A 22,898-nucleotide genomic window follows, 5' to 3' on the forward strand; every position below is an offset into this window, starting at 1 on the left:
ACACTGAGTGGAGTTGCTTGTCAGTTTTCTGTCGTCAGTTTTTCCAATATTGTTTCAGCATCAACAGAATTTAATGAACAGTTCAGCTGATTTCTAAGTGTAGCTTGCTGCTCAGTTTCTCTGAAGAACCATTTAAAACTACTGCTGCGCGATCATTTACATTATATTGACATATATGTGTGATTATATTGACATATATGTGTGATATCTGTTTAAATATATGTGATCCAGAAAACACTTTCTTTTATACCTATCAACAGGGACGTGGAGTAGTGAGCACAATACTAAGGAAGTTAAAGAACCAAACCAAAGTATCTGGACTAACATACAGATGTTTGCGTTTTTATGATTAAAAATTTTGGAAGTAAAAAACACTATGCACACTCTTCTGTGTACTATGAGGAATGTAAATAACTTGCTGACTTGTCACTACCACAGTGGTGATCAAAGCCATGAGTGTATAGATCCATATCCACCACTGGTTCTTAATGTGGAAAAACAAACAAAAACGTCCTGTAAAGTGTGGCTGTACCCAGTGACCTTGGCTTTAGCTCGCCGCCCAGACCCCGTCTCGTCCTAGGGCTCACATTGAGCCAGCATTGCCATTACAGTGGGAAACCACCTTCAGACACGGGAGGCTTGTGTTTGGGACATGCATCAACAAACACTCAAGCAGACAAAGGGGATTCGAAGTGGGACAGAGGACTCTGAAACAATCTCCAGCTCTGCCTCCATTCAACTCCACTTCCCCCACGCCGCTGAGCGACTGCTGGGCCGGGCCAGGCCCGCGGGCTTTGGCGTGAGCATCCCCTTATCAACCCGGGCCGTTGGTGAAAGACAGCAAACAAACAAAAGGAGAAGAAAGTGAGGTGCTCTTAAAAGGGCAGCCCTCCGCGCCGCACTTCCCAGGGCAATTAGTATTATCACAGTCCCTGTGTTTCCCAGTATCCCATGGGGTTTGGGGGAGGCGTGTTGGTTGGCGAGAAGGAAAGGGGATGGCCGGCTTCCTGAGGAAAAAGCATCAGCTCCGCACTGCTTAACAGCTCAGGAAGCGACCACAGCCGGCCCCAGGGTCCAGACGTGCCTTGGGCTGAGGAAGGCACACTCGTGTAGTCAGCCACGCACAGCCTAGTTCCCAACCATCCAACAAACCTCAGAGGCACAGGAATGTCCCAGTGCTAAGACTGCTGGGGACCACCACACAGCTGATAAACAAGGTAAGCGCTGAGGGACTTCCTGGTGTGACCAGGCTGTTGTCATTTGATTGGGGTTTTTTCTAATGGACAAAGAAAAACTGGCTTCTGACCCCATATTACAGTTGTGAGACCTGTCTGAATGGATGGATTATTTTGAATTCAGTCTGGATACTTTACCTGCTGCGTAAGTGACTGTACTGGTGAAATGAAGGAGCGTTGTGTTTTCAGCCTTGTGGATATCTACGTCAGGCTGCAAAGGTCAGGAAAGCTCTGCCTCACACTGGTATCTGTGCCAACAAACAGCTGCTAACCCGTGTGTGGACCATAACAATTATTCATCACTGCCAACCTCTTTAGCCCTGACCAGCATGAACAATCTTTCATAATTGGCACTCGATAGAGAGGTCTATGAGACTTCAGATATGATCATGAGTCAACTTGCCTTCAGTGAATCTTATCCGCTCGTTTGTAGCCATGGAAATGCCATAGATGTTAGCTGACTTGTTTACTTGGAGTATGCTTATAATGTAAAAACAGTAGTCAAATCCCGTAAGTATTTATCATCATCATTACTCTGTTTTAGAAGTAAATGACCTCAGGCAATAATTTGATATAATGCTGACAATTGGATAAACTCTCATAAAAACAGGACAGCTAGTTGGATACTGTCTGCAAGTCATTTGAAATCCAACTGTTAGTGCTTCCGAGAGGTATATACATGAGGTTACAGAGCATGAGTTCCCAATTCCAGTTCTGGACACCTATCACCCTATAAACCTATCGCTTTTGTCAGAGTTCCAAACAAAAGCTTTCTAATCAACACCTCTAGTAGCATCAGATTATTATGACTGCTGGAACTAAACTCTGCTGGGCAATAGTTCTCCAGATCCAGAGTTGGGCACTGCTGGAGTTAGGGATATCAAGGGATATCTTACAGATACTAGAATGTACACAGCACTAAACCTGTCCGAACAGTAATGAAAATTATGTGCTGAAAGAAGTTAACAGGACTGAGTGCTAAACTCATGCAAAACCACAGCCAAATGCAAATAGATGATGAGATCAGCTGAATTTTGGGGGACGCAGGAACGCGTTAGACTCCCCTTCCTCAAACCACAAATTGCGCTTCACACGGAGCTACAACTTCCGTCACAGCCCCCTTAATTTAGTGTCATTTTGGCTCCGACTGTGAAAAAGGTGACTGTATGACGTCCGACTGGCACTCATCCTGCCGGACGGGACAGATGCTCTGGCTGAGGCCAAGCGGCGCCAGGATGCCACTGGGTCCAGGTGGCGCCAGCCGAGTCTTGCCCCCTGCTCATCATTCCTGGCTGGGTCAGTGGGGCAGTGGCAGATTTGAGCTCCGAGGTCATTTGATAGTGCCCTTTTTTGGGTGAGGGTGACAGCAGGGATGGAGAGCGTTTCCTGTGACCCTTGGAGAGCAGGATGCAGGCAGGCTATGATGGGAGCACACCCCCCCACACAGGTGCACAGTTCCAAGTTCTTAGCAGTTGCATATCTGCAATGACAAATGTCGAAATAGTCTCAGTTCCAGGGTCCTGGTAGTGGGGCAGTTGGAGATTGACTAGAAGATTGCACAAATATGACAATAATGGTCAAAGAATAATCATGATAGCAAATGAACAGGTACCCACGTCTGTTCAGGGTGGAATGGTCTACTGTAACTGTTTTTAAAATACCAGAACAAAAAAATACCAGTTCCACATCCAAAAAAGCTAAAGAGCAAAAGCCATTAGCCTAAGCAAATAAAATCCAGCTATGTAAGCCAAACACGCATCAGCATGCTCCCTCATTCGCCGAAGCGTTGGGAAATATTTTGAGGCAGAGCCAAGATGACCTTCGCAGACATCAGGAACAGACGCAAGCACTCTGCGCTCACAGCAGGGCAAACTTGAAAACACTATGCAGTATAACGCCGGGAATACACTCCGCTCCGGAGCTCGTCTCGCAGTCCCACTTCTAGGTGGAAATCGACGTGCTCGATCTGCTTCACAATAAAATAGTTCATAGACCAAAGCATGTGACTCACTGTCAACGAATCTTGTGACTGTGCACATATCATAGCAAAGATGGAACGATAATTAACGTGCGTACAAAAGCAGGATTGTCATCTGATTTAGGAATCAAGGGAAGTCGGTCGCTAAGCGTTTTCTTTGTGCAGGTTTAAGCAAACCCATGATGTTCTCTATATGGAGACGTTGACAGTCCTTAGAAGCCAATAAAGATTAGTAGTCCAAACATAGGACACCAGAGTAAAATTAAGGATCGAAAATTTAGCTAGGCTAAGCCATTTTGCTGGGAAAACTGACCTCTAAGTGTCCCCTGCATTCGCCTCCTTCCACTGTTTATAAATCGGCGGCTATCTTTATTCAAGTATTTACCCTATCACAAAAGGAAAAGTCATTTCTTCATCCTCACAGTGGTTGCCAGGAGTCTTGGGGAAACATGTCTGCACAGACCCTGCTCCAGTGTGGTGACAATACAGTGTCGATTTTGTACGTTGGTGAATTGCGCCTAAAACAGCCCTGGGGTCACAGACTAAATGCAACGACCACGGTGCCATGTATGGCAGTAAAACTAGATGAAATGGAGGCTTATATATACCATATAAGGGCTGGTAACAACAGTAGCGCGTTGCTTTGGACACGTTAAGGACACTAGTGGATTGGGTCCTGCAATAATAGATGAGTTTATAAATATATCAAGCCAATAACCTTCTTTTGAAACGTGCCACCAACTAGCAGCTATAAAAGCCCAATAAATAATTGTCTTCTCACGTCATCAAACATAACTGATGCTCTTCTCCAAAAATGTGAATCAAGCCGTACCATAAAACGCCGCTTGAAATTCCTATAACACAGAGGCAAGATACACTCCTAAAATAATTGTTATAATATTCGTACATACGTATTTGTTTCCAAACGTTTGCAAATAACTGCACAGATGTGAAAAAGAAATACAAATATAAGTTTGCGACTAAAATAAAATAGTCTGTGCTTATTAATAATATAATGCGCTTTCCAAGCGTGTTGTGAAACTCATGATCTTGGGACAACCCACCCAAAATAAAGTCACGACGGAGCAGCTTTGACATTTGAGCAACAGCTCAGCATGTCAAAGAACGTTCATATTTGTGGACTGCACTTTTGATATCTTATTGTTTGTGTTCCTGTTCTAAAACAAGATCGGAATGGATTGTGTAAGTGTATTGCTTCTTTGGATATTTTCCTTCTACTGAAAGTCAAACGAATACTGTGTTCAGCACTTTTCTTAGTGAGTTATGTAGACTTGATGCATGTGACTGAAGTAGGCAAAATAATACTTAGTGAAGCTCTATAGCACAGTCTATAATCCAAGACTAGTTTTAGTATGTACTCAAACAAAAGAATAAAAAAGAATTAATTTTTTTTTTTTTTTTATACAAAAGCATACTCTTCGAGATTGTTCAGCTGTTCTCAAGTACAACCAAGGTCAACTATCTCTTTTTTCAGCGCACAGCTTGTCTTCAAACTCACATTCATGCTAGTTAGGCAGATTAATCTGGAGTACAATTCAGATGAATTTAAATTAATTTCTTCAAAAATGATAACCTTCCTCTGGGGTTGTTTTGAAGATTTCATGACCTGGGTTGGTATTAGCAAAGCTCCTTAGTTTGAATTCAGATCAGATTCTTGTACCTGTGACCAACGGAGAGACGTAGGAATCGGACCTCGTTTTCCCGCTCCCACTCTAAGATGTTTTAGAAGTGCAGACATATTTTGGGGAATTGAAACCTAATTGGGCTGAAACATACATTTTTTTTTTCTGTATCAGAAAAAGAAACCTTCACTGCTTTGCAGCTTCTAAATTTAAATAGACACCAGTCTACTAGTGAACAGTTAAAGATTTAGACCCCCCCCCCCCCGACCAAGCAAAAGGTGTGTCATGGAAAATCATCTTTATGGTAGAACATACTGCAATGTTGCAACTGTCAACAAAGATGAAGTGGCATATATCTAACTAGATCAGTTATTTAACCTGCATGTTCTGTTCAGATTTTGAAAGATTTTCTCTGCTTATTTTAATTTAATGCCAACATCAGTGAATCTAACTGTTTTATAGAATTAGAGACACACAAACCTTTTTGTGAAGGATTCCAAAGAAAAAGAGGGGAAAGAAAACAAGTTCTATTGGAATGTATCAGAGATCTATTGAATTGGGATGATTACTGGGATTGGGAATAGTCATGATATGGTATTTGACCTCAAGTCATTCAGAGCAGAAGGAATTAATGTGCCCTGAAAATCCATAAATCAGCTAACTGCCATTAAGCCTGATATAAACTAAAGTGGCATTTTCACGGCTCTTCTCTTCCTCATTGTTTTGGACTTGTGTGTGGTTACATGCCTTGATGGCAAGCATGCGTATAACCCTTCCCTTAAGGAAAGTTGTGCAAAGAATTTCTTGGAATCCCTCCAGAATTCCTCCAACCAGCACCTGTGGTCCAATGCCAGAGTCCTGGATGCAGCACTCACGGGACGTCTTGAGACCAGGCTTTCTCCCTTTACTTGTGACATTCCGGTCCGCCCTACACATCTCTACTTATTCCCTCCTTTCCCCACACCTTTTGAAAAATATGGGCACAGGACTGTAGCTCTGAGATCAGCGATGACCTTGGGTAGCATGTTGGAAAGGACAGGATGGAAGACTAGAGTGAAAGGACAAAGGTACCATATCAGTCTTTTTATTGCACACATGGACATGTGATCAGGATGGAAACCTTCTCTCTCCTTTGATTTATCTATTTTTGTTGGTTGGCCCTTAAAACAGATGAAGAAACTGTGTTGTCATGAATATACTAAATGAGACATCAAAAAATTATGTCTGATAGAAAGTAAACTCAGGATGCATTATAAACAATTGTTTACTCATCAAAAATACAAAAATTACTCTGGCCATGAAATTTACATGTGGAGATAAGAGGACATTAGGACCCGATTAGGGGAGTTTCTACCTTAACATCCAGGTTACCACAAGTATATAAAAGAGACAGGAGGCTCTTAAAGTGATCTGTTACCAACTCTTAAACTCTTGAAGTTAAATGTCCAGGTGAATCTTATGAAAACAATGTGTAAAGCAATCCATATGGGAAAGTCTGGACTGGGGTCATGCCGGCCACTCCAGGAACTCAAGACATTCCAATAATTCCCAATAGTGGTTAGGTGTCAATCAAAAGAATAAAAGCTCTTGATCTCAATCCATCACTCCCTAAAAAAAGTAGTGAGAGAGAAGAAAGATTAGCAGCTACTTTAATTCATCTTTCATCTCAAAGTTCAGCATCCCTCCCAGAAAGCAATGACCAGCTATCTACAATGTCCAGCTCCCTTCAACATGCAGCTCCCTATAACGTCCAGCTCCCTACAACGTCCAGCTCCCTACAACCTTTGGCTGCCGCATCTTATGCAGCTCTCATTTAAACGGTCTATATTTAGGTCACCTAATAGCCATGGGTCGCTTCTTGTTTTTATCCAAGAAACTAAATGGAGAATCCCCCCATCGTGGGATGGAATGCAGGGAACCTGTCTTTTGTTTACTACCTGTGCGAGGCAGGAAGTTGAGTTGGCTGGGAAAGCGCCACCTTGGGTTTAATATCTCACCCAGAGATCTAACCCGACCTTCCATGGCGGCCCCCTTCTCTGGTTTATAATTAGCACTTGGATGGCCAGGAATGGTGAGTGGGAACATCGTGAGAACTGCACGGCAGAGGTGTCAGAATGGACGGGAAGACCTCAGCAGTGGTTCCACAAGATTTTAGTGAGCTTTTGGTTTTAAGCCAGGCAAAATGTTGCTACGACGTTCTCGAAGCGTTGCTGAATTTTCTTGTTTGTTTTTTTTTTAACCTTCTCTTCATCCTCATGGGCTTTGGTGGTGTAGAATAAATAGCAGCACTTTTCATTTCCCTGTTTTCACAAGGGCAGCTGTGCTGACTTCCCATTGAACTCTTTGCAAAAGTATATTACCCTAGTCTATCACAGTACTGTGACACTAACTGTAAAGAGGCAATATCAATATTAGGTATGACTATGCATGTTTTGTGCTAGGCCATAATATGGACTTAAACTGTTGAGAAATGTCCTCTCCTGACAATCTACAATTGTAATTTCAGTTTCTTCCTTGCTCAGTAATTACATAGCACAGGACATGAACCAAATAGTTAGTTGTAAATCAATCATTCTAAACATTAACCATCAGTGAGTCACTTTGCAATCACTGCCCTCTGTGCTGCTCGGCTCCTCCCACTGCTTTCTGCTGTCTGATTATTCATCTGTACTAACAGTTAGTAGCGCATATGGAAAAATCATAGAGACACATTATTACTCCAAACATTTAGGAAGCTGCAAACAATAGGCCCTCTTCAGGAATTCAAAGCTTGCTAACTGTTGTGCCCTGAATGCAGCTTGCCACTGTGTTTTGGCAAATACATCTCACGAGCGCCTGCTGATTGCTGTAAACCTAATCTTTTACCAGCCAAAATTCATTTGGCACTCTCCAGACCCCCCCACATCATTTTGGATGTGTAGCATTGGCTATAATTCTATTGGAAACAATATATTATATCATGAAATAAACACCCACAACCTGTATGATTTTAAAAATGGCTTTATTATGTCAAATGAAGGGCCTGTATCCCATTTGTGGTATGATGTGGTATGTTTGTCACTTGGCCAACCACCATTCAAAATCCAGCATTGTAAAATTTGATATTCTGTTTGAGATAATGCACTCTGTCCCACAAGCCTATACACAAACACATAAATTAGCATACAGGAAGTGATTCAGCACTGCTCCCTTCCCTTCCTCTTTATCACCAACCATAATTGTCCGGGTACACCTCAATAGTCAGCATGTCTCTAGAGGGGGTATTATAGACCAAGACTCATTTGTGATGCCTGCATAGCACTTATATTCAACTATTTAAGCAAAACTATTCAGCCTCTAGACTACAGAAGCTAATCACCAACTCCAGTGTCAGCAAAGCACTGGTTAATGTATTAGAGCCATGAAGGAGGGAGAGCTACTTCATATCATATGGAAGTTGTGACCTAAGTATTATTCCATATAAATAAAGGCATAACAGAATTGCCATTATCTTTCAGAATTTATTATCAAATGTTTAAACGTTTTCAGTAGGTGTTCGGTTTTACTTAACTGTACTTAACTGTTTGTTTAAAATGCTCATAGCAAGATACAGTGTAAACAAAAGATGAAAATTCTTTAAAAGCCTCTAGAAAGATTGAATATTCATGAAGAGTGTCTGCATAATATAACGTAATGTAGTATAACAAAAATACTACAATATACATTCATGATTGTTCATCTCAACAGGCATGTGGTGTTTCAGTATGTAAACACTTACGTGGGAGTGTGCTACTACATTAAATTTGCAATATTCAAAATATGCATTCAAAATCTCCATATAACACTCCATATTACTTTAATATAAAACATGAAAAGTTCATTCATGCTGATGTAAATATTCAAGAATGCATTATGAAATAATGTCGGTGTGTCTCTCTAATGCTTGACTCTTATTTTGCCCCAGTGTCTTCTCTCCAGGCAGCAGAATGCCTATCCTTAAGAACCTCCCAGCTCGGCTGAAGGGGAGCAAGTCGAGCACAGAGCTGGAGATCACCCACGGCAAGCTGATCCTACGTAAGATGAGCTTGGACCAAACCAACCCATTTGACGAGAACGGTTCGGATGAGGAGTGGGCCCGGAACAACGGCGGCTTGCTCCTGGACGGTGGCGTCCCCCGTGACCGCAACCCATTCGACGACGAGGAGGACGAGAACGAGGCCAATGAAGGGAGGCGCGGGGGCTCAGGGAAGTCAGGCTCCATTAAGGGGACTCTGGAGCGCATCCGAGGTGTGTCCCCGCTCAAGACCCTGGGCAAGCTGGGCAAGGGCCTACGGATGTCCAGCAGGGGCAAAGGTGGCGGCACGCCTTCACCTCAGGGCTCCATCGGCACCCCGTCACCCATGGAGAAAAAGAAGAAGGGCCGGCGGAGCTCTGAAGGGAGCCTGCTGAGGTACATGTGTGGGGAAGGGTGAGGAGTGAAATGGTGTAGCGGTGCCCATGATCTGGGATTTCTTTCCTTATTTTCAAACTTTAAATTTCATAGAGTAAACAGTATATATAGGTCCAGGCTCACAGAATAAATTTCCAAATATCTTCCAGTACCCCTAACCCCATATGCTTCTGTGATGGAGACTGTCACTTAGGAGGGTTAAATGGGTCCTCTGGCTGCTGGACCAGGGAGCTGGCTCTTTGATCCAGTGGTCAGAGCTTACATTTGCCTCCTATCAGCCCTGAGTTTGAGTCCCAGGTAGGGTGACTGCCTTCAGCCTGTCATAGCTTCTCTTTTCATAATTGGAGGATGTGGGCAGTAATCTTACCCTTAAAGTCAGTAGGTTTAAAAGAATCAGTCTTAGGATTTTTGAAGGTTGATTAGGTTTCCACAAGTTGCTGATGCTGAGAGCTCTCTAAGAGATCACGAGATGTTAGCCTCTTTCCAGAACCCTTTCTTCGTTGCTTCAGGCTCTCTAATTGCTGTCCTTCTCTGGGTCAGAATGGCGGGCAAGTGCAGAGAGAGCCTCCGAAAGGAGAGCTTGCCCAACGGAGACCTGTGTTCAGAGAGCGATGCCGACTCGACTAGCCGAAGACTCTCCTTTCTGAAGATCGTGGGTAGAGGCAAGCAGAAGAGGGAGTCCATGGTGGAGCGCTCAGCATCACCTGGGCCTGAAGAGGAGCCGGTAGAGGAAGTGCCAGAGATTAAACCCAGAGAACCCCTCTCAGGTGAGGCCAGATGCTATCATGTCACTCGATGTCAACACCATTATGTGAGAAAACATCAAAAACTCTGACCAGCAGTGGAGTGTAATGGGTGACCGTATGAAAAGAAGACTAAATCTCTGTCCAAAAACACATAACTTTTCGAGTTACAGAGCACACTCATGGATGGAGTCTGTGATTAGAACAGAGCGTGATTGTTTGGCTGCAATGTCAACAGGTATTTGTCCTGGGCTAGCTTGCACAGATCAGATTGCAGGCTTTTTAAGGGCCTGTTTGGGCAAGATTTAGATTGGCCTCAGATATACATCAGAAAAGCATTTTAATGAAATGATGGGTAGTTCTTCCCCCTACCACAGGCAGAGGATGTTCCCACCAATATAATTAGCATGCTCACCTTCTAATAAGACCTTTGCGATCAGAATGTCCCACTTAAAGGTGTCCTGTGTGTACAGTGTAAATAAATTACTTATATTACATGTTGAAAGAGACTCTGGAACGGCAGGTGATAGAGTGCAAATAAAGGAGACATGCATTCCAACGTTTAATCTGAACATTTTTCAATCTTCCATTTAAAGGCTTATCGCCTTGCCAGTGAACTAGAGGTTACTGCTCTATCATCTTAGCCAATCTCCAGGGTTCAATATGGGCTGTCACAACTGAAAGTCTTTTAAACACTGCTCTTTCCTTGCAAGTACAATAAGAATGCAGAAAGGGAAATGGAGAAAGGGGAATTTGTGGAAAGGGGAACTGGGTAGGGAACCCCTCAGACATGACTGGCCACATCTCGGCTTTGTGCCTGTGGGGGGTGGAGAAGGGGACATGCCGCTACTTTCCATTTCCAGCTGATACAGCACAAAACAAGCTTTTATTTGTATGTTAAGCCACACTGTGTTGAAGGGGAACCTTCTGGCAACCTCCCCTCCATTCAGGAGGTCTCTGCAGCTCTTCATGGGGCACGTTAAGCCCAATCCATACTTTTGATGAAACATTAGGCTCTTGGTTAGCTATAGCTAATGACAAGGGATATGTTATTGGTTCTGCACTTAGCATTAATAAAGGGATAATCAGTGCATCAGAAAGATACTTGTTTTGCAGGCATTTAATCAAAGGAAAATAATGTTCTGTCAAGGCAGCTGTTCCCAAGTGGTACAGAATTTCTCTGTGATGATGCAGGAGTGATTCTCTTAGCACTGTAGTCATTCTGCAGCAGGAAACTGTGACTTTTTTTTACTAAACTAACACATTTGCACATTAATCTTGTGTGCAGCATATTAAGTTAGAAAACATATATGTTCTATAACATAAGCACAAGGACAGGCTCTCAGGTCAGTGGAGAATCTGTATTAAATGATGCACTCATTTCCAACTTAAGTTCCAATATCTGCTAACACTGAAGACGCAACTGCCCAAATGTTGCTGATCAGTGAGATGGACTCTGGTTAGATTTGGTTAAACTATGTTGATAAAGAGGTAATTTAGCAGGGTGGTTTCTCTACAGAGTAGTAAATGATTTCCAGACTTCATCAAATTACAACCACAGCCCTCAACCATAAAACTATAACTGCACCTAATAGCCACACAGTAGATGTAACCATGGGAACCATGTCAAAGCACAACCTTGGTAACCTAGAAATTTATATATGTGAGATAGTGTGAGGACATTTGTGCACATATTAAGGCAAGCTTTTACAAATGTTATTTTCCTTTAGAAATCAACTAAATGTTAAATAGAACCAAGTAGCTTCATAGTGTAAGGAAGGGCAGAGTTGCCAAATTATGAAATTTAGTCCATATTTGCTGGTAGAGTATATGTTCCCACTATTGAGGCTGGGAGGAAACCCAGTGTGTCCTGAGATGGGTTCATGTCATCAGTGCACACCCAGCAGCCCAAAGGCTCTTCAGAAACATGAACGTCTGAGGAGGGCCAGATGCTAATCCACCAGCAACTCCATTTCCAGATGCTTGAATGTGCTTAAGGTGGTGCAGTGGTGATGGGGCAGGCTCAGTCTTGTCCAGGGACTCTGGATGCCACAGGCCAACAGTTTGGGCTCTGCATGCGGGCCTTTTGGGACTGGGGGCGGGGAGGGTTATGAAAGGAAACCCAACACTCCCCTACTCACTGTTGAAGAGAAATATTTATCCATGCCTGCATGGAATTGACAAAGAAAGGGAGATGGGGGTGTTTGAAAAGAGCTCAAAGAATGTCAAAGGTATCAGATATCTAGTTTTCTAACGCCCTTTGGAGCCCTTCTGCATGTCTGCTGAACAGGTGGTGGAGGGTCTGGAGAGCTCCAAAGTGAAGCTGGATAATCCATGCCACATGGGGTAAATATAGAGAAGTCCATTGTCTTTGGCCAGAGACTAGGTGGATCAGATTCTGGCTTCTACACAGATTTTTGGATAACCTTCTCTTTATAATAGCAGAATGGCAACTATAATGGATGTTGGTTATGCAGGTGCTTGAGCTATGTTAGTGGATATCTTGCTTATTCATTACTTTACCATAGAGTAAGTTGTCTCTGAAATCCCAATGCCAAAAGCACAGGTTTTCGACAATCCCCAATCCCCTGCTGAGACATATGCAGTCACTTTGCTATTACTGTGGTTTTAGTTAAGGAAGGGTGATATATCTATACGTAAATGGGGTGCGCTCGTTACAGCACTTTCAGATGGCAGGTGCCTTGGGAAAACAAAGCCCCAGTGTTCTTCTTTTGCATATAACTCAGCATCACTCCCTTTTCTTGACACTCTTTCCCATTTTAATGACTCTGGGATAAGCCATATGGACTCTGCACACCTTTCAACATCTGGCATTTGAAACTGTGCGTGGTTTCAAGAGCGTGGTTTACAGGTTTCTGCCTAGTGTTGATGGAGCTCGGACCTCCTTCCTCAGGCTGACAGGGAGAGAAGCAAGTCTAAATCTAAAGTGGTGTCTGTTCATTAAGCTACCCAACCCCCTCAGTAAGGTTCTGTCCTTGGGTGGAGGACTCTAGCCGGATGGGCCTACCATAGGAAGTGCCTCTTAGTTTCTGACACAAGAACAGGGAACCACACTCATTTTTCCAAGTCCTCCTCTGTGATAGCGCTAGGCCTGCCGGCATTGTATTATATATTTAGACCTCTTTCCGATGGGTTGGCAAAGTGGCTCTGGCCCATACGAAGTGAGGTGGAGTCTTAGGGGTGTCGGTGTGTGGTGGCATGGCTGGATACTTTTTCCTTGAGTGGGACAGAGACGGATAAGGCGGGTGCCGGCTGAGCTCCCACGCATCCTCTCCTCTAAAAGAGGAGGCTTTTGCAGGAAATGTGTGGGTAGCTCAGAAGCTCAGGACCCTGGTCCTCTGTGCTGGACTTCTCCACTAGAACGTAGTCTTTTTTAGAATCGGTCTGTGTGATTTTCACCTTCATCAATGCTCAGTAGACAGACTCCTTCCATCCAAACCCTGGCTTTCTCTTCAAGGTTCCCCAGGCTCTGAAATGGACCTAGACGCAAGAGGTGAAATGACAGCATTTCAAGGTTCTCAAGGTTGCAAGGGAATACTGTATAATCAAGCAGCCCTGGTTGTTTCTGAACAAAGGGGTTATATAAGAGGTGAAGGAGGATGTATGTGGAGTCTGATACATTGTATTAGGCATAAGGCAAGTCACTCATACACAGACACCCCAGTGACAACAGCAGGGTCAATCCCCTTCTCCTATCAGTAGAGCTACTATCTCCCCTGAATTTAAGGGTGCAAGTTCAGTAATCCTCACTCCAAAAGGCTGCTTCTCAGTCGTGCTGTGAGATATGTTACAGTTTAGACAAGCCTCTCATAGTGTGTGTATGCATATTGTCAGAAAAGCAGGTCTATGTCTAAGCTTGACCTCTTTTGCCAATAGAGGTTCTGTCAGCACTTCATGAATGCTCCTGACTCCATCAACAAGCATGTGTGGAACAGTTAGTTATTACATAACCAGCCAGAGTGAAGGTCAGTCAGGAGCTGAAAGTCATTGCTTAAGAAGCAGTACAGTCATGGCTTGTGCTCCTTGTGCTGTCAACCGATTGTCCAGCTGCAGGACACATATGTGGTTCAGTGAGAGAAAAGTTGTTGTTTTTTTGCCGGCATAAACAGAATGCCCCATTTAGCTCTTGTCTTTCTCCTGAACTAAGTCAAATACATTAGTCAGACATATAACTCCTTTGGGCACTCTCACCACCAATCAAAACAAGTTTCTTGTTTAAAAAACAAATGAGTAGGTCAAGCATGATGTAATGGGCGTGTGCACTGATCTCAGTGGGAACTTCACCAGTGATTTTATTTCAAATGTAAAAAGTCCTCATTTGACCCCATCAGAGAAACTAATGAGAACACTAATCCATGGACATATAGATTATGCTTAACAACTTGAAAGATCTTGTGTAAAGCACTGTTGGACAGATTTGCTTATAATAAAACATATCTTTGCAGAAAACCCTTTTTCTTCGTAATAAGGAAACTAATTCATTTGTCATGGCTGTAGCTTTAAAAGTCCTTCTGCAGAAGATGTTATTTTGCTAAAACATCCAGTTCCTGTTCCAGTCTCTACATAAGATGAGCTATAGTACTTGCATGAAAACTTGACACTAATCTTACGCAGTTTATCTTCATGAATAATGCAAGTAATTTGAACCAGTAAGGTATGTACCTGTTTGGAAAGGCCCCTCATCACTTTTCTTTCAGTAAAAATAATGAGCAGAGTGATGAATTATGTTTGGTATTATTTGATCCATTACGACCCCTCTCAAGTGAAGCACTAAGAAGGAAACGAAGGGTATGAAAGAGATGCTCACGGTCTCCACAATGAACTGAAGAACAATGAAGAGAATGAGTGGGAATCATGCAGAACTGCTTCCAGAGTTCCAGAAGATAAGCATGCTTCACGTCTGGAACTCTTGATTAGGCTGTTAGCTACGAGATCATCCTACAATTGTGTTCCATGATATTATATGACTACAAGCAATTTATAGTTTTTCACTCATTCATCAACGATAAAACCTTGCTCATTGTCCTTTTCTCTCCCTCTCTCTCCCTTATGTGCCCCATCCCCCTTTTGCTCTGCATCCCCCCTCAGTGTTAGAGATCCTACAGTTAGTTACCAAACGGGACTTATTCCTGGCTGACACCCACATCCTGGAGTTGGAGCAGGAGTGTAAGGAGGCATCCTCCACACCAGCAGGGGGCACTGCCATTGAGGATCTCACCAGCCCCAGCAGCAAGGACAGCAGCCGGCGTAAGGCCAAGGATGTGGAGCTGTTGTACGAAGCCCTGCAGAAGGAGCTGTGGGATGTGGTGCGGGAGTCCCTGCGCTCACCTTCAGCCGGACCCAATCTGGGCCTCGTGGTGCTGGTGCTTCAGCAGGAGGAGCAAGCCGATCGGGACTGGGCCATGAGCGAAGGTGCCGCCCAGGGAGGCCCGAGGCCTCGGGAGCTGAAGAAGCGCTGGAAGGAGGCCGTCGCTGAGGCAGCCGATGCCAACCTGCCCCAGAATGCAGATGTCGAGCCAGGTGTGTTGGCGGCATACCTAGACAAGCTGCGGATCCGTATGGTGGAGGACCTGGGCGCAGCTCGCCGCAACGTGGTGTCGGTGTACCCTGAGGAGTACGATGCCTTCCAGGTGTACACGCACAGCTACCACCTGGCTGTGACCCGACGCCTGCAGGCCATCACTGACGGAGAGATGCAGATTACTGATATCTACTCTCTCCTAGACTGGCTCTACAACATCTATAGCAGGTTGAGAAATGATTTTCCCTCGGTTTCCGTAGATGTTAAATACGGCCACTGCTGTCAGCTGTTATTTATGAGTGGTTGTCACAGTAATTATACGACTTATTATATGAGTTATAGTTCATGGGCCTCTTGCTATCACTTTTTATTTCCCATCCTGCAGCAGGAATTTTAGTAAATATGATTATTGATAAGCGTCTGTTGATAAGAGTCTTAAAATACACTCCCACACCTATCCCGTCATATTTTAATGTTTCCTCATGACTAAGGTCCAGTCTCGTTGTTGGAGTGACCCTTCCTGTTGTTGCTTTAGGGATGTCCTTGGAACAGTGAGCATAACATCACCCATCAACTACTCTCAGCTTGGCCCACTGCTGCCTGAGGAGACAGTAGACAAGCTTGAGCTGGACTGCCTCAACTCAGTCCGGGTAAGGGTTCCTAACCCCAGTCCATTCCACACCTTCCCCACCTCCTTAGCTCCGTAGTGGCGTATTCCTCGACCCAGTGGGCGGAAAAGGGTGCATCTACGGCACTTCCTGTTAAGTCCAAGGCATGAGACAGGTCGCTGCGACCTGCGTGGCCAATTAGAACGCGGCATTTCGGGGTCAACTCACGGTTTTCCTGTCCACATTGAGCACCACACAATAGGAGCCAGGCTTTACAACAAGGCCTTTCCCCTTCTTATCTCATGATGCAACTTAAATGTGAGTTCATGCAGTGATGAGAGTCTCCACTGAACAGAGTGTAGACAAAATAATTAATAAGCATGTCTTGGAAAACAAACAGTAAGTAAGTTTACTTTATTTTTAAGTCACTTATACCTTAATGACAGTTATTTATGTGTTATTAGTATTTATGTGTTTAAGTGTTCCACTGTTTTTGTTGGTGCATGTAAAATCAGTGGAGATATACTATGTAGGCAGGTCTCAGGAAACCATCAGCAGAAACCATTTTGAATTTTTTATGGAGGGCCCTGGAGGTCCTGGCAAACACCCAGATTAAGTCCACTAACAAAAACACAAATGTGTCATAAAGTGTAGCAAACCCTGATTTTGTTTGTTGTGGTGCTCCAGGGGAACGTGACCAACAAGCTGTCTCAGGTGTTGGACGAAGAAGAGAAGAGATGGCTGGAAACTCTGCACGTCGAGGACTACAGTATCCCACTGGCGCGCACGGTCATCCAGGTCGGCATAGCGACGATGCATGCTCAGTTCTCGGAACAAAATCAGCTTCTGAATTTGATTAAACCCTTCTTTTTCTTCCATCCTGATTGAGGGCACTGTGTGTCCAGACGTGAGATGCTAAAAGCATGTACTGAATGCCATCTGAACTCATTTGCTTCATATTTGCGCGAGATTTTGTTTCTCCTGAATAGGCTGAACAGGTTTGCTGTTGGGCCTGGTTGTTTTTATATTGTCACTAAAGTGTAGTTGTATTTTTAAACACTAAGTTCATTGTGAGGACATAGCTGGGGTATTTCTAACAGCATTCACACCTCCCAGTGTGACACAGTGAGAGAATAGATTTCTTGCTGGAGCCAAAATAAATAAAAACTTACCATTGTGCTCTGGTTTCCATTACATCACAGTACTTTTGAAGCTTCTTCACTGGCCTCTAGTGGCCATAGGGGACATGACGTCCCCATATGTATTTATACCACCTTTGAAACGCTGGTACTGCGGACAGGTGGAATCCATGTCATTGAAGGAGAGTTCCATGCAGCATCCATAATCGATTATGTACCATTTCAATGAAAAAAACACTGGTGCTATATCAAATATTCTAAAGCTCTGGTCATTCTGGTCAGGATGAACTTGTAATAAGTTTATTATTTTTATTATTATTATTATTTTAACACTGTATATTAAACTACTGCTATTTTTGACAAAATGCTCAAGCACTGAAGTTATCTGCTAGGCCTGATTATGTTCGTGCACAGATCCAGTAAATGGCTTTCTTGCATCTGTTCTATTACAGAGGCTGCAGGAGGATCTCGAAAGATCTGCTGCAGTAAATCAAAATTTGGGTTCGCGAGTGGCACAGTGCAGTCTTAATGGGCTTGCTGATTTCCTGTACTGGTGAGAAAGTTTGGGACCAGGAAAATACAAATGTCCCTAATCACTGCAATGCAATAAAGATTATTGTAGCCTATGGCTGTTGACTGTGTATCCTAATAGGTCATTTTAAAAGGACAGCATTGGTGAGCATAGTTTTAAGGCTACAAATCCTTACCAGAGTCTGTGTTTTGTTTCAAAGCTTTCAAAGGAAGGTGGAAATGTTCCATGAAGGGCTTGTGAGTGAATTTGGGGAAAATGAAGATGGTTATGTTGCAAAGACCATCGCTCTGGCCAACTGCTGTCCACCGTTCAGGTACAATCCCAGAAGCTTTACAACTCCAGAGCAAAATTCACCATTTATTTATTCATGTTCACATCTGTTAATTTGTGTGTTTGTGCTGTGAACAGGAGCTTTGTAGCACGCTGTGCACAGTGTGACCCTGCTATCAGTGAAGACTCAAGTAGACGAGCCTGTACTGCCCTGGACAGGATTGTAAACCTGAGTGTGAGAGTACTGAATGACAGACTATTTGAGCACATTAGAGTGAGTCCATCAAACACACACACACTTCACACTTCACATAGGTCTCTTTTCCTTAGATATAAACAGTGACACAATTTACTGTCTACTGAAGTGTGTAGTTAATGTACTTTAGTAGTTTTTTTTTTCCAGCAACCATAGTTCTTTTTTTTAACTGTAACAATAAATAAATAATGATGATGTATTTTAAAATGAGCTATTTTATTTTGGACTAAAAGGTAGTGTTTTGAAGAGACACTTTTGCTTCTACTGAAAAACACACATGTATACACACACACACACACACACACCTTGTACTGATCCCCAATGGTCACAGGGTCCCTGTCGAAGAATATAAAGAATATCTTATCAGTGTTTCCTTTGTGGCTTGTTCTCAGGGTTGTTGGCTCACATACAGGCCAGGGATGAAACATAAAAATAGCTTATTGTGACAAACACAGCTGAACAAGATGTTTTTGGCTAAGTGCCAAATGGAATGCTTAGTACCCACAGTTTGGCTGGGCACTGCTAGGCCACATGGGCTTCTAGGTCTAATCTTGCGTCCTCTTTGCCTAAGAATGGACCATTCTAGGGGTTGTTTTTTTAGCAGGAAGTCCATTCCAGTCCCTGGAATTCTAGATATGAAAACACACAACACACCCGTCCCGAACACGAGCAGGAAGGTTCGGTCCGTGGTCACTTTGTCACTGTGCGATACGCGCCTTCCTTCTCTCCACTTGTACAGCCCTTCTTTGATAAGCTGGTGAAGAGGAAATGGCTGAGCAGCACTGAGGCTTTCGAGCAGATCATCGCCCACATCAAGGAGCACTTCAAGAAGTTCCGGAGGTTGGACAGTCCACCCTACCAGGTCCATGAACACTTCCAACATAGTGTTACTTCTCAAGTGTTACAATACATCTTATTCTGCACCACATTATTACATTAGACTCAGCATGTCTACCATTTATTAAAGATTTTCTGACTGTTTTGTTGATAAAATTCACTTAAATGATTTACTTAGTTGCTTACTGTCTGTTTGTTCTGTGTATGCATTGATGGGTTCCTTTCAGGTCTTGGTGGGAGAGATCCATCGCCGGGTGTTGACTGAGTATGTTCGTGCTATTATGAGAGGAAGAATCATCTGTACGTCACTCAAGATGAGGAAGAAGATGGCTAGCCGCCTTCGTGATGAGGGCAAGCATCTTAAAACGCTGTTTAAAGACTTGGTAAGTCGCATGCTGGTTCTTTTTTTTTTTTAGTATGGAAAATATGATCAGTGCAGGACAGGGAAGTGCATCCCACAAAGCAGGAGGACATTCCACAATGTCAATAAAACATCAACAGACATTTCCGAGCAAAAGGGGACAGATTTCCAGATTAGGAGCGCTTACTGTAACAGCATGGGTCATGTTGCTGGTCACTCGTGACACATCTACTGCCGTCACTGCTGGAGGTATTGCAGAAACTGCTGAGAGGATGCGAGCGCAGGAGAGCTATGAGTAATGGGTGGTGTCACGGTCAGCTCCGCAACGCCCTCATTCACCCCACTTCTCCTGTGCGGCTCCCACCCCTTCGACCAGTTAAAGCATCCGTTTGTCACCTCCATAGACAACAGGATGACTTTGTTTATGGAGGAGCATCCTGTCCTGGGATTTTGAAGCCATGAGCGACCTTTAACGCCAGGAAGGGCACTCTTCATATAGTGAACACAGATATATAACCTCAGTTACAATAGCTCACACTCCAGTGCTGATTCCTCTGCATAACTTGTTTTTTTTTTCCCAGACTATGGAGAAACAACAGATTGCTCTGGTGTGTTTTGCCCTCATAATTCATGTCTCATTATCTTGTGAGCCACTCGCATTGCAGTACGAATACTGCAGAAAATCCCGAGTAATTTATCAAAACTGATTAAAGCTCAAGTTTGCATCCTTGAGTAAGACTTTTCCTTCATGATCAAAGAGACTGAAACTATTGGAATTCACATTAGTGGAATTCATATTTGGTAAATTGACATATAATGAGGCCTCATGAATCTAATGTTGTCCTGCTTCTTTTTGGACCTCAGGAGTCTTCTGCCTCATGGTTAGACAGCGCCATTCCCCACATATCCGAGATCATTCTGCTGGAGGACACACCCTCCATACAGATAGAGGTTGGCGTCCTAGTTCGGGAATTCCCTGATGTACGGTGAGTGTTGGTGGGTAATCTTGCACCACCCACCACCCTCCCAATATGATGGAGGTCAGTAAACAAGGATCTCAGGTCATTTGGCAAAACATAGCTAGCACCATCCATTCAGCCTGACGACGAAAGAGTGGCTTGTGAAAGCAAACAAGACGTCGGTGGCTTCCTGATTTTTATGGGGGTCTGTTTGGCTGTACTAAATTCACATGAAAGCTGGAGTTGTCCATCTCTGAGCTATGACAAAGACAAAGCAATACAGGCATCCTGGCTGGACCTGACACTGCATGTCTTAACCTAGAAAGGGCAGTTGCTTGCTTAAGAGTCCCACCGGGCTGCAAAAATCTGAGGAAATTGTCTTTTGAAGAAAGTATGTTAAGTAAGGCAAATGCTTCAAATTAATTACCTGTATGCAGTGTAAACCTGTATCTAGTTTTGATCTGGAAACACCATCAGTCTTTCATCTGATGTACACTGCAGAAAGTACCTTCTATTTTATCCCACAGCCTTTGTCCTTATGTTAAGGATTACTACTACATAACACCTTCCTCTGGTTATTCAGTAATGATTTAGTTTAGAAAGTGATGCACACTGAGAAACAAATTGACTTGAGTAAAGAAAGCACATAATGAATGAGGACTTTGTAAATTGCAGATAATCCCATGCAATGCATCAGTGTTTACAGTTCATCAGATTAGCTTCATGGTTTGCCAAGTTTAGATGAAAGTGCTACACTGTTGGGCCCAATGCGTGGTAGTGTAGCCTCAATTAAGGTATTACAACTTAAAGGCTATCTGTCTTTTCCCCTGAAAGGAAGAAACATGTATCTGCTATCCTGAACATACGCGGAATGACTCGGCAGACGGAACGGCAGGAGATATTGAACATTGTGAAGGACATCGAGAATTACGACAGCCTCGGGCGCCTGGCACGGGACCAGGCTCTGTTTGCCGACGTGCCTGTCACGTCCGAGGTGCACTGCCTGAACATAGGCCTGAGCCGGGTGGCCCTCGTCGCTTCTTCCTGCTTCTCCGGCCTGCGTGGACGCCGCAGCAGGGCCCCGGCCCGGGAGGCCCAGGATGACGCACTGTAACTCACCTGAAGGGATTTCATGCGTGTAAGATTAATAGGCTGAAAAGAATCTGCTTCCTGCTGTATTGTTCTGACTCTGTCCATGAGCTACATGTCAATGCAGACAGTGGTTAATGCTAAAACTTTAGTAACAGCATAGCCTGTGCTATTGCTAAGTCACACAAGAGGACTTCTGTCTGGTATCCATGCTGAAACAGATGACTGAGCTGAGAAAATGGCACCACATAACATGATTCCAAGTTGAGAACATAAAGGTTCTGTGAAATATTTTCACATATGCATTGACATATATTATTACTGGGATAACAAAAGTACTACTATCAAATATTGCTCAGTTTAGAAAAAAAATGAATTATGGGAACAATTATCGAGACCATCTCATATTTTGGGAATGGGTGAAACCATCTCTTATATTCACACCCACACTAGTACTGCTTGGACATTATATAGTGTTTTGAAATTTATTTTGTGTTTTTGATTGTACATTGTGATTTAACACTTGATTTAAGGTACTGTGCAATGATTTATGATAATTGTTATTTTTCATATATTTAAAATAATAATTTCATGCTGCATTCATCTCATATCATCATAAAGGAGATTTTTATTTAGTACTGATGATGCTATTCAAACCTGCCTGTGGAAATCAAAAGGAGAGTATTTATGTTCTAGGAACCAAATAGGCTATTTATTGCACCAAAAAAAAACAAAAAACATATCAACAGAAACATATCCACATTCTTTATTTTACAGAAGTATCTGTCAATATAAAACATGCATTTAATGCCTTTTATTTCTCAAGCTAACAGACCAAATTTTTAAGTAGCCCAATAGATTTTTCAAATAGCACTTTTCTGTCAAAAAATGTCTTGTTTTCATTCCACAATAGCTAGGAAAGCTGTGCACGACACCGTTATTAGTAGTTTTCAAATAGTCAGCTTGTTTGTATAGCTTCTTCCTGATCTGTATATGTGACATGTGGATGACATAGAAAAGGCATCAAAGATACATCTTTTCAATGTGCTTTAGGGTACTCTGTCTATTTAAAAAATTATGAAGCCTTTGCTTCAGAATTGACATGAACTGTGCTTTTGGACATAAAACTCCTGTACATTAAATCATATAAAAATAAATGAAAAAGATATGGAAATTATTTTTGTTGGGGTTTTTGTGGTTTTTGGGTCTTGATTAATCATTTTAGAATGAACTCAGTAAAAGTTGGCACAGAAGCATAATTTATAAGAAAAGGTCAT

At 43.1% G+C, this 22,898-nt stretch overlaps 1 protein-coding gene across 2 annotated transcripts; it reads left to right on the top strand.

Annotated features, from left to right (window-relative positions):
• Window positions 1–859: 859 nt before the first annotated feature.
• On the top strand, window positions 860–22,798 carry exoc3l2b (exocyst complex component 3-like 2b). 2 transcript variants are annotated; one of them, XM_026997810.3, is made up of 13 exons: window positions 860–1,217; window positions 8,800–9,285; window positions 9,826–10,052; window positions 15,138–15,798; window positions 16,106–16,220; window positions 16,866–16,976; window positions 17,770–17,870; window positions 18,049–18,162; window positions 18,258–18,393; window positions 19,115–19,237; window positions 19,440–19,595; window positions 20,438–20,559; window positions 21,367–22,798. In XM_026997810.3, the coding sequence occupies exons 2-13, from the start codon at window positions 8,822–8,824 to the stop codon at window positions 21,644–21,646; spliced, it is 2,610 nt and encodes an 869-aa protein (XP_026853611.2). In that variant the 5' UTR covers window positions 860–1,217; window positions 8,800–8,821; the 3' UTR covers window positions 21,647–22,798. The 2 variants fall into 2 exon arrangements, with proteins under 2 accessions (XP_026853611.2, XP_026853610.2); XM_026997809.3 differs by lacking the exon at window positions 860–1,217 and adding an exon at window positions 4,274–4,416.
• The last annotated feature ends 100 nt before the right edge of the window (window positions 22,799–22,898 follow it).

This window comes from Electrophorus electricus, chromosome 17 (genome assembly GCF_041902795.1).
Source record: "Electrophorus electricus isolate QZ-2024a chromosome 17, ASM4190279v1, whole genome shotgun sequence".
NCBI lineage: Eukaryota > Metazoa > Chordata > Actinopteri > Gymnotiformes > Gymnotidae > Electrophorus > Electrophorus electricus.